The sequence below is a fragment of the Macrobrachium nipponense genome, chromosome 16 (genome assembly GCF_015104395.2).
Source record: "Macrobrachium nipponense isolate FS-2020 chromosome 16, ASM1510439v2, whole genome shotgun sequence".
Taxonomy (NCBI): domain Eukaryota; kingdom Metazoa; phylum Arthropoda; class Malacostraca; order Decapoda; family Palaemonidae; genus Macrobrachium; species Macrobrachium nipponense.
In genome coordinates this window covers 57,899,231-57,912,160 of record NC_087209.1, presented here as the reverse complement: position 1 = coordinate 57,912,160, position 12,930 = coordinate 57,899,231, and the positions used below count along the sequence as shown (strand labels likewise).

Here is a 12,930-nt window from a genome sequence, read left to right as displayed (position 1 = left end):
CACCCACCAACCTAAGGTCCTGGAGGACCCTCTACACCCCCCCTCCGCTGATTTGGATCGGCCGTCAGCGACAACCTGAGCGAGAGGAGCACCCAACTACTGGGAGCCCCACGTGAGGGGGAGGAAAGGAGGACTGATGGGGTAACAATCATATGACCCAGCGTATCCCCACGGATAAAGGATCACGAGGAAAACGCAGGGACAGCCTATGTAGGCTAACCGACATAACATTCAACATATACATAGACAAAATTAAAAGAAAATCATGCTTTAACACGGGGGGGGGGCAAATATGAAAATAAAATCTCGTAAAATATAGAACCGCTATGAAGGCCACCCTATAACGGTGGGCGCAAAAGGGAAACTCCTAACTTGCCTACTGACAAAACGATATGAAATGGTAGGCAGACAAAAAGAAAATAAGGTAAAAATAACTGAATGAAATATACCAAACATAAAAATAAAATATAATGGTGGGTATACGGCAAAGCACGTAACAAAGACATGTGCTCGAATGAAGACCCCCGTGCAAAACCATGAAAATAATGAAAATAACAAAAACATAAACAAAAACAGGATTGACCTAAAACTGCCACCCAAGACATAAATAAAATATGTACTGAAATATCACACGGTACAAGCAGGATGGATGCCCACTCGAAACCGATACAATACAAGGTACGCCATAATGGCGACTCGCCGCCGCTACGGTCAAGTGACGCCTAACAAAACCCTAAATAAAGGCAAAACGAAAGGCAAATTCACTCCCTAAATATTGACAAATGCAGAACCAGTACTTAACTTGGGTGAAGAGGCAGATTGACGATCCATAATGAAATTTTAACACAAAATATAATAAAAGAGCAGATAGCTTTACACGAGCATGCAAACGCAATGTGGCTATCAAAAAGTATGACGTCACAGACGCCTTCAACGGGGTAGCAGGGTGTGACCTATGGGTCGGCTCACCATATTTAGGAGCTTTTGATGAGGAAAAGGCTAATTGGAGGGGTTGCTGTGGTAGTGTTTAACACTCGCCCCAGTTTTATACCAACACCTTTTATATAGGTGAGCGAGTCAGAGAGTTCTGACATGTCCAATTTAGCAGTTCTCTGGTATTATAGCAATATTTTACTAGAAATAGTGCTAAAGGAGACATATTTCACGGAGCGACACGGCTTCCTCGCCCAGAAATAGATTTTTCCTACATCAAAATCCCTTTTATGGCACTTGTCCAACACCGAAAATTGGTGATTTCCTGCTCCATGATGTGCTGATTTCCGGTTATCAGCACCAACAATAGAGTTATGGCACCAATATATACATAACAGAGGCGCCATTAACTGGTTATTGGTACTAAAATCCAGGTTATCACTTATCAGAACTCGCTCCAATAACCGGGGAGTTGAATACACTCATTTCTAGAACATTTCCAGAGATGAAATTCCAACAGCTGAGTCTTTCAGGTTTGCTGGAGTCCACAATGGCTTCTGCTAACCTCGGGAAGTCTCTCACGACCTTCTTAAGAAAGAAAAGATTTTTCTTGGAAATTAATGATAGAATAACTTTCTTTCAGCAGTCTTTTCTGCCAAACTTATATCTCACAGAATAGTTCTTTCCATAAATTGACAGCAATAGGTTTCACCTCTAGAGTCCTTCATGAAATCTCAGCCAAGATGGCACCTTGAAACCTTTAGATTCTCGTATGAGACTTCTTTGAAGTTGCCTCCGATTATAGCTTTAAAGATAAATACTTAAACCATAAAGATTGTAAGATCTCACTTACAATATCCTTATGCTGTTGCCTCAGTTCCTCATCAGCATTCATTTAAAACAATGTTTTAACCCTTCTTACTGATGAAATGCATCAGGAAGTCTTAAGCATTTACCAATAAGTTTGTTGCGTTCACTAAATTAGGTCATAAAAGATACTAGCATTTATTATTTAAAAATCCAACACATCAGTGTCATTCCACCAATGCCTCCTTTGACCTTTTTATGTTATGATAAAAGATTTTAATACTAGGTGGTCACAAAATGTTCCTAAAACCAGTGATTATGTTTATAGTTATGCTTACTAGAGAACCATGCACAAACAGACTAGCAGAGTGAAGAAGTATGGATATACATTTTGAGGGGGTTCCTAGATTACCTGGAAATGACAGTTCTTTCTTTTGTTACGAAATAAAAAACTTAAGTAGTTACAGTACTCCTATGTGGCAGTAAAATAATACTGTAGTTCGCATGTTGTATAAATTTGCTTTAAGAAATAAGTACTAGGTTAAAATACACACACAGTATTACAAGACTTGTAAAAGGTATGAGTGTAAGTAATTTAATTATATAATACTATTAGTATTTCAAAATGTTCTTTCACAAAGGGAAAAATAGGATAAAGGTGTACTGGTGTGAATAATATATGAGAATAATTTTACAGGAAAAGTAGGAGCTTCTAAGACCATAGAGGGTCATGTAGAAAAAGATTTTATATGAGTTTGTAGGAGAAAGTCTTATTGAAGATCAGTTGTAACCAAACCAAGAATCACTACTAATGAAGCACATTTTGTAACTGTTAATTTGAATGGAAATAGTGATCAATGAACTCCAGTTTTTGTGGGAAGGATAAATCTTAAAGAAAGACCATCATTATTTTCTCAGTTTATCACGTTATGACTTGTTCCACATTATGCAGTAAATGTTAAAATAGTTACATATTTCTCCATTTAAAACAAATTTATTGTTACGGTGCTAATATCTTGGTCTTTCTGGTCTTATTAAATAACTTTTTGACAACAACAGCATATGGTCAGGTACCTTTATCAACAAATATAGAATAAATGAGTTCCCCATATGTATTTTTCAAAAATTGGCTACAATAGCACTTACATATTACGTTCATTATGATTTATACAGCAGAATTTTAGGGCATGCTTAATTCTTGCTTGGTGAATAATCAGAGCAAGATAGTATTTTTACTCAATAAAATCTCTTACGGACTGGTATCTCTTAGCATACTGAATTTTTGCTGTAATTTTATCATTAATTTCTATTTGTATGAGAAAATTTTTTTTGTAAGCCTTTTCAGTTATTTGCACTTTAGCAGAGTTGTCCGCTCCCTATATTTTGGTGAGATGTAAACGCAGTAACTTAGCCTTTTGCACCTATTGTTTTTATGTAACTTTACAGTACATTTATGATTTCATTGCTTTGGTTGAAAAATAATTAAGAAAAGCCTTATGATGAAATAAAGAATATCCATAAATTTTTAAACATGCTCCTGGAATATGTTTGCCCGTCACATTCCTTGTGAATCGCAAATCCTCCAACTAAAACCCTAATACATACTTAGCTTAGAGTATGTAATTGGATGCTGAATTTGAGGTTAAAATCAAAAGGGAAGTGATTGTTAGATGCAAGGTGAGACTTTCCACTAGGGGATGCCCCTGTCTCATCTGCCAAACATTTTTCATAACATTCATAACATGATTTTATCTGTATTGGGCCTTACAGTGTATCAATTGCTTTTCACAGATCCGTGTTGTTACTTCAAATCATTATCATGATTCGTCCACAGTCATTTAGTCTTTTAGTTTTTTATGGCTGTCGTAATTATCAAAATGCTTCTTGCTTATGAATTTTGAAATGTTTGCATTGCGTCTGTGTGTTTGTTTGTGTTGGTGTAACTAGGGCTCAGTGGACTTGCTTATTGTTTATGGCATTTTTTCTGTATGATGCAAAATTAGCTGTTCCTTCATTATTCTTAAGTTTGGATTATAAGTTTTTGCTTGTAATTTGAATTACTTGACGAGAGTTTGCATGTTGACATTATTGGTTGTACATTTTTCTGGTGGTGTTGCCTTCTGTTCAGCTGATGCCTTAGCTGAAACTTAAGGATACTTGATTTTGTTTTCTTTGTGTTTGTGTATTGCTGAGCCTTATCCTGTCTCTTGTGGCCAAAGCTATGACACAAAGTTATCTCCATAGTTCAGCATTTTTGTCCTAGACGGAGGACATTAGGTTATGTTCTCAATATACTATGTTGTTTATTCACACCCCCACTCCATCAGAAAAAGATGCTTTGCAGGGCAGAGTTCAAGGCTGTTAAACAGTGTGAACTAAGATGGAATCATGCCATTAAAAGAGGAAAAGCTGCCGTTGTTTGGGAGTTATTAAATTTTGCAAGCCAGTAAAATCTACATAACCATCCCTGTTACTTTTGTACCTGCATTTGAGCAAACATTGTAGGCAGACCATGGCTAGCAAGTTATTCTTTGGTCAGACAGTGTCAGAGTGGGACTGAAACTGTGACCTTCAAAGTTTATTACAGACATTGAACATTACATTCAGGGACTTTTAATTCAAGCTAGGCAAGAATTACCCAGTCAAGCCACATACGGAAGCAAGAGTTCAATCACCCTGGATCCTGTTCTGGTCTGTCAGTGTGGATCCAGTCAACATGGACTCATTCACCTTAGATCCAGTTGGACTAGGTCAATTAATTAAAGTAGCTCCTAGGGTCTTGCAACAACCAATATAGACCCAGACAGGAGTGACAAGTGCTGAACCTGGGTCTAGTCTAGACCTAGTCATCCTGAATGAGTAACTCCTGATTTACAGCACAGTCCAAGTTGTCTGGGGCAGATGCAGGTGATGGACCTGTTTTACCCATGTTGTAATGCAGGTGGTGGTGGTGGTGGACCTGTTTCAGCTTTAATTCAGCTCTATAAGAGTTGGGAAAAAGATTCCAAGAAAGGAACAGATGAGACAGAAGCCTAGACACTCAAATCTCCTTAGTGAACCTTTTCTCCCACTGGCCAACACTGTTAACAGTAGACTTGGCTTCCTATGGAGAGGGGCTGATATTCCGTCCAACAAGGAAGGAGAGAAGAAGAGAAGACACACATGGTCTGGGAGAAACCACTTACTTGGTGACCATTGCAAGAGATCCAGGAATTGTGTAGACCATTGGAAAATTTACAGAATGGGGACTGTATTTTCCTGCCTCCATGCAGTTCGACCATCCACGAGGTCCCAGTTAATGAGAAGATTGGCCAGAGAAGGAGCTTGATGGCATTGGGAATCTCAGCAATGGTGAGGGAACGAGAATGGAGTCATTAAGATTATTTCTGAAGTTACAGAAAGTCTGGAGACTGGAGAAGCTCCATGGAAGAATAAAAATGTATTTGGCAGGGCCATTCAAACCCAGACCTCCTGAGACTCTGATTCCAGATTTGCTGTGCTGTTGGTTGGTTGTGATGGTAGTTGGTTGAAGATTGTTTTGTTTACTTAGATAACCAAGGCCACTAGATTGAAGAGCTTGGTATGGTGGCACTGATGATCCTTTGTTAGGCAGAGGAAAAAGTGGTTGTAATAGCTTTGAGATTCATACTAGGGAGATGATACCCTTGCCATAGGTAATAAAGCCTTCCCTCAAGAGTCACCCTTTAACCCTGACATATGCAGAAAAGTTAAGAGTATTAGTGGCAATGGTAAGCTTTTGTAATAGCCATAAATTACTGTCATTGCATCCTTCTGACACTTAATGTTCTTACTTGAATGTTTCCCACCAGTCCCTTTAACAGAGAAGAGTTTTGCATGCAAGTACTATGAGAAAATAATCTATAGGGGATCTATACCAGACAGAATGGACCATCTTCTGTGGTTTATATTATAATATAATAGAGACAGCTCTTCTCTTCTGGCCTTACCCTGCATGAGGAAGTGGATCTTGATATAAAAGGATCAGTTCTTGCAAAGATATATGCTCTGTATAGTGGGACATCTTAAAATATTTGAACCTTCCAGTTGTGATCTCAGTTTGGTAATTTCGAAAGAATCATGTGAACTCTTGATTTCCTTTTTTGAAAAACCTCACACTGAAGAGTGTCTTCCTACTGGTCATTGCATTAAACAGGCATGAGAGTGATTTGCAGTTTTTGGGGTCTTGTTATTAGTATAACATTAATGGATTATCCTTATCTTAACTTCTGGTTATGGTAATCAGCACTTTATATCATCTGTTTATGGTAGAAGGAATTGATTTCTGGAATTTAAGAGCAAGATCATACAGGAAGTTTGCGTTTTGTATGTTTGTACCTTTTGAACATTTCCAAAATGCTTCTCAATATGTTCCTGCAGGTTTCTAGTGATGCATTTTATTTTAAGGGCATAATTCATAGGTACAGTCAAATTCAAACATCCACTGACACCCATTGGTCATTCCATATGCAGTCCAGAGAATGTGCTAGTTTCATCTACTTCAGTGAGTGTCGGGGAACTTTTGAAGTTGACTTTACATAGATAATTTCTTGATAGGATGAGCAGTTTTAGGCATGCAGTTGGTTTAGCAATTCCCATAATCAATATCATTTCATTCCTTTTTAGTCATAAGCACATCATCTCCAGTACAACCAAGTCTGCTGCTAGCCATGAATTCACACGATCACATAGTTTTTTGGTACTGAAGATACAATGCCGAAGCTCCAGTAAATGTGCAGATATCTCTCATGTACATACTAGCTTATATAGGAAATATCTAGCTTTAGATCATAAATCTAAACTAAGTAACTGGTAGAAAACACCAATTTAGTTGTTTCCAGTCAATTAAAAAAGGTTGCTGAAGAACTTAAGAACCAACACTTTCCTTCACAATAGCTATGGCAGTGTAGGAAGAATTGCTGGATTAGTAATTTGTACAAACCTCTGAGAATTTTTAAAATATGTTCATGTTTCAGAGACACAGACTCTCTACTTTAATCAATTTGCTCTCCTCTTGTTCCCTTCAGTTGACACAACTTAGCCAGCGGTTAGTCAAAATGTGAGATATGTGGTTCCTTTTACAGTGGGAATTATCGCTTATCAGTTAAATATTGTACAGTACTTGATCTCAACCAGCAATATATTGCCCACTTGAACCACATCAAAATAAAACACTTGTATCTGAAACATATGAATAGTTTTAGAAGTTCTTTCGCTCTAGCGCCCATTGCTGTTCCTCATGAAGAAGGATTTGGGATTAGATTTAATTGTGCTGGTCATCCGTGTAATCTTTTTTTTGTTTTTAATTTGCTGCCTTTATATTCTCCTATTTTGTGCTTCGACATTCCTTTTGGCAGTTGCTTTCAATGATACATAGGTATTTTATATATGTACATATATATTTGCAGTGGCATTTTGAAATAGGAGTAAATATATATGTACATGTATAGATGCTTGCACTGCTATTCGTTACCTCATTGCCATGTACAGAATGTTAGCTGAGTCCCTCTGTATGTTTATCTTAAAGGAACTTCCAGCTTCAGACAGGTAATTCCCATCACTTAGCTTATAGCTTAATGATTGCATGATTATCTTTGTCATGGTTGAAAGTATGATTTACCCAGGTGGGTTGTTATCATGTAACTTTTCTTGTGTATATATTGTGCAGTTTGTACGGTATATACACCATGTACAGTATTTACCCACTTTCTACCATACATTACATATTTTCAATAAAATATTGTGCTAATTGACAAAATTTCATCTAGATGTAAGAAAATAGTACTGTCTCTATGGTATGGTGCAATCAGGAATGCCAGTAGTACTCCAACCATTGTACTGCATTGTACTTTCAGTTAAAAGATCTAGTGTTTGTACGTAGGCAGTTAACAGCTTTCATACGAAAGTGTTGCCTCATTAACCAATGAAGCTAAAGTCTAATCATTCATTAGTTAGGGTTTAAAGTTTTATGCACATATATGTAATTTTAAGGTGTGTTAAGATCCTACCAAAAAAATATGATGCAATTTTAGTATAGACTTTTTTTTAAATTTCCATGTTATAGACATGCGTATGCTCTTTTTAGACAGTTGATAGGTACTTAAAGGAAGTACTTATATACAAAATGAATTAAATTACCAGCATAGAATTACTGAGATATTTTGCACAAATTGATAGCTTATACGTATATCCAAGGGCGTAATCTTGGTAATATTGAATCAAAATAAGACCAGATTAATATTGCATAATACATACCACTGCAGTTTCTGTGTAAAGCATTTAGTTTTCATTTTGAAATAATTCAGAAAATTAGCACTTACTTGATGCTAGAAGTTCAGTATTCATAAAGATATGAAATAAAGAAGTCTTGGTGATTATTTTAACTGCAATTTATTAAAGTAAAGTAAAGCAGGTGTGCATTATTAACTATTTCCTAAAACTTTTTAAAGCCATTAAAATGTCAAGTAATAAGTGAAGTAGGTCACGGGGTAAAAGAATTTACAGTATTGCTGTATTTCAGCACTGTAATAGATTTATGATAACAGAAAATTTCTTGTGACCCTGAGCTAAAGTTAAGTTGATTGTCAGATATCAAAACTAGTGATCTTTTAAGGTACTGCTAAGAATGAGAAGGAATTTTTGGTCTTTTTCAGTGGAAAACTTTCAGTGTTTTTGTAATAGAAGAACTGATACATAACTTTAAAATAATCAAAATACAGGAAATAATACTGTACACCATATTATGCAGCATATACTATGATACATCAAATACTGTACTGTCAATGCTGAGTACTTGCCAGGGCTCACTCCAGCTCATTCTCTGTACTGCATTATATGTATAGTAAGCTTTATAATCAGTCTGATAGCAATAAATTCCAACAGATCACAGAAACCATATGATTGGTTATTTTAAAAATGGAGACCATACTGGAGTAATATTGTCCCAACTTTGCAGTTTCCATACTCATTTGAACCTTTGATAATTCAAAGCCTACCTTACATCACCCAATCCCAACATGCAGTGAAAATGTTTCACTTGTAATGGTTGGACATGTTTATTGGGATAGTCCAGTTGTTAACCAACAATAAATACCAAGTTCAAACAAAAATCCCTCATAGAAATTTCTTGGAATCTTCTGCAGTTCCACTGTATCCCAGACCTTGATATTTAGTCAGTCTTTATTCAGTGATTTGGTTAAACCACTTAAAAGATAATATTGATGACGAGGGCCTCTTTATTGTGAATACTTCAAGTGGGATTATTGCCTACCAATCTAGTGGTTCCTGGTTTGACTTTCAGGAAAGGACAGAGGGATGGAGAGGCTCCATTAACCTGTGGAGCTCTCAATAGCCTTTTCTTATCCCACCCTTGGGAACACAAAAAACAAAAAGATAAAGTCAGTGCAGCTTGAGGTGCCACTTGCAGCACTTGGTCTGTATGCTAAAAAAAACAAAAACATTGTACCTTTGTTGGCCTAAGACTTGACCAAGTACCTGTTAGTTACAGTTGTGTTGGTCATAATCAGTGTTTAAAAAAAATGGAGTTACCAGCAACTCATCCCAAAGATTTGCTTTGAACTGGAAGGGTAATACCTTCTGCAACTTCTTTAAAGGGGAACAGGTGAATGGTGAAAACTTGAGTTACTTCTGTTCTTAAGAGTGACACACTTGGCAGCAATGTGTAGTCTCACTAGGGAATTTTGTTGATCCATTTCCTTTCCATGGAGAAATCTGTGATTATGTTGATAATTTGTGGACTTTTTCCATGAACAGTTTAGGTACACATTTGTCAAGGATATGTATCGTCCTTACTATCATTTATGCCTTGATGAAACAGGAATTGGTGTACAACAGTTGTATTTTATATAGTATTTGGAGATAGTTAACTGCTTGACTAGTTTTGATTCATGGAATAGCGTAAGTTAACTACTTGACTAGTTGTGATTCATGGAACAGTGTAACAGTATTAGCAGTTAGTTACTTACATGGGGATTTAATTGTATTACCCAGAGTGATTAGAAGTAATGACAGTAACAAATAATGATGGTAACAAAGACACTGATAGCCATCACTGAAATTATGTGCTCATAGGAATCTTAAATCAAAATGATCATAGGTATTTTCAGTGGAAGGTACTGGATAATTAGGTTTGTACAGGGATGTTTAGTAGGCAGACGTAATGCAGTTTCTGAATACTATATTGAAGAAAATCGTCAGTTGTTCTTTGGACACTGGTTTCATTTAAATGTTATATGAATCTGACAAAGGAAACTTCATTAGTTCCCTGAACTAGACATATTAAGATCGTTTTTAGATACTGCATTTGGAACCAGCTAGAAATTATGGAAATGGTGAGAAGATTACTCGCCCAGCTGTTTAGTCGTGCATAAAAAAGATTAGTTAGGTAATACGTACTGCACTTGTAGAAAATAATTTGGCATCTGTTGATGAAGAGTCTTCCTAGTGTTTATTTTTGTTCTGTTGATGCAGTCGTGCTGGTATTGTATATGTTATTTTCAGGCAGAAAAAAATTCTAGTTAAAGTGCTAGGTTTGAGCTAATATTGAAGAACTTGGTACGTACTTTGGTATATTGTCAGTTTTTGTTTATCATTTACATAAACACCTGCTATCCATCCAAGAGTGATCACTTGACAAATGGTTTAATTTTAAAGACTAACGATAATCAACATTGAAATAGTATTGCTGCCTGCTGTTCTTTTGAGCTGTACATATGCTGTGCTTTTATTTCAACTCTCATTTTAAGTAATTTAGAGTAATGTGACCTGCATGTTCTTGGTTGTGTGTGCTTTTAGAAGCTTAATGTATTAGCAAATACAAACACTTATGCTGAGTTCAATGACAGATTAATGGTTGGAATAATAATAAGGCATTTGTGATTGCACCGTAAACTATAGACTTTTAATGAAGTATCATTGTCATTAAGCCATTCATATTTTCACAAGAACTGTTTCAGTTTTGAAGGTTATTTTAGATATTGAACAAAGACTACTTGGGCTAATATATTATCACACTTTTTGATTTGCCTACTTCACACATTAATAGAGACTCGAGTACTCATTGACTGGATGTATTTTATTATTTTGGTATTAACTTTCACAAACAATCTCACTAGTATGATTATTATTCCCTCTCATACTGTGTTCTTACTTTCTGATGACACAAAATTTGAAAAGATATTAAATAATATTATGCACTACAGACAGAACATTCTACGTTCGTTTAGAGATACTATAAAATTTTTACTTTACCATTGTTAAATAAAGTCTGTAATTCAGTAGTTTAACAGAAAATTTTTCAAGTGCCTTTCTGCTCATAATATTTTTAATCATTTAGTAAAATTAATAAGTATTTGCTAGAAAATATAGTTATAAGCTAATAGTGAGAAGTTGTCGAAGCCATTTATTTTGCGTATTCTCATTTCAGAAGACGAAGGGATCAGTGAGTTGTATTTTATTGTGTTTTCATTAGAAAGAAGCATTATGCATTAATGTAAGCATATCATTTATTTGCCATAAGGATTTGTGCATCACTCCAGGTCTTTTTGCAAAATGAATATATTTGCTAAATTATAGAATGTATTTATGATCTTCAAAACGATGATTTGTGCTGTCCTGGCATATTCACTGCATCTTGCGTTTAAATATTCATCAGCAAAACACGTAAACAAAGTCGTCGACTTGACATATTAGAACAGATGATATTCACAAGAAAGTAGGTGTAGCAGATCAGTAGGACTTGTGCAAAAAAAAAAAGTGATCCTTACTTAGAAATAGGAAGAAAATATAAGACCTCATTTACAGAAATAGTAAAAATAAGAAGGGGGCTATCATTCTAGATAAGTTTCAGTTAAAAGTAGTTTAGTATTTTTTGACAGAATTTTAAACCATAGGGCTTCTTATGATCACTGAAGGGATTTTTGAAAGACAGCTTCACTGTTTGTGGAAGCATAATGTAATTTAACACTTGTTTTTGAAATATGAGATAAGTAGTGTTGTAGGAATTATATATATATATATATATATATATATATATATATATATATATATATATATATATGTATGTATGTATATATATGTATATACTCATATATATATGTATACACATGTTTATACATAAATGTACGTATATATAGTGGACACCCTGTATTTGTGGGGATGCGTACCAGAGCCCCCGCATGAATAGCTAAAATCCGCGAATACTTAAAACTCCTCTAAAAACATTTAGAACTGCCTACTATTTTGTTTCTTCAAACACAAGAAAACCCCTCTAAAAATGCTTATACCTAATATTTTAATAGTTTTATCACAAAAATGCATGTAGTCATGAAATTTATATGAAAATACAGTAATTAGTGAATATTTCTTAGTGAAAAATACTGTGAATTGTTGAATTTTCCCCAGATGATGGATAGATGTGATCCATAGAGTAACCCGCGAATAGATGAGAACGTGAATACGGGGCATCCACTGTATAAATACATATGTATATAAATTATATATGTATATGTATACAGGCAGTCCTGGTTATCGGCGATCCAGTTTTACTGTGCTTGTCTAATGATGAAAATCTGATTTTTGGACGAAAATCACTAATTTTCAGCATAGCTTTCTGCTTATCGGGTATCGGCGCTTATACATGGATAGTAGAGGCACTGATTTTCAGCTATCAGTGATTTTCACTTATTCTCACGTGCCTGGATGGAACTATCGCTGATAACTGGGGACTCCCAGTATATGTGTGTACTATATATATATATATATATATATATATAATCAATATATATCATATATATATATAGATATAGAAATAATATATATATATATATATATATTTGATTACAACACATAATCACATTGACATTATTTATATATCATAGTTTACCACCCAAAAAATGAATCACTGGGTGTAAATCCAGACTGCTTAGATATAAAGATGAAAACAGGCTGGATTGGATTTACACTAAGTATTTCAGCCCAGTATTTCACTTTCACGGTGGTAAAATGTAGTATATATCGTGCAGTTATGGAATCTGATCTCAAAATGCTAAAGCGAGGAGCAAATTCATTCCTGCTTTCTGCTAATGTTTTTTGAGTTCAGGTGTACTGGTTTTCTTTTCTGTTCCATCATCTTTATTTATTTGTCCCTTTTTC

At 35.2% G+C, this 12,930-nt stretch overlaps 1 protein-coding gene across 14 annotated transcripts in view; it reads left to right on the top strand.

The window, feature by feature from the left end:
• Positions 1-12,930, top strand: part of LOC135195732 (protein turtle-like) — a 346,860-nt gene that overhangs the window by 262,658 nt on the left and 71,272 nt on the right. For 2 of the 14 annotated variants that reach the window (XM_064222170.1, XM_064222166.1), the window contains exon 17: positions 11,204-11,218. The exons of the other annotated variants lie outside the window; for them this stretch is intronic. In XM_064222170.1, the coding sequence (XP_064078240.1) occupies positions 11,204-11,218 (15 nt within the window). The remainder of the gene's footprint in view (positions 1-11,203; positions 11,219-12,930) is intronic. 14 annotated transcript variants of the gene reach the window in all.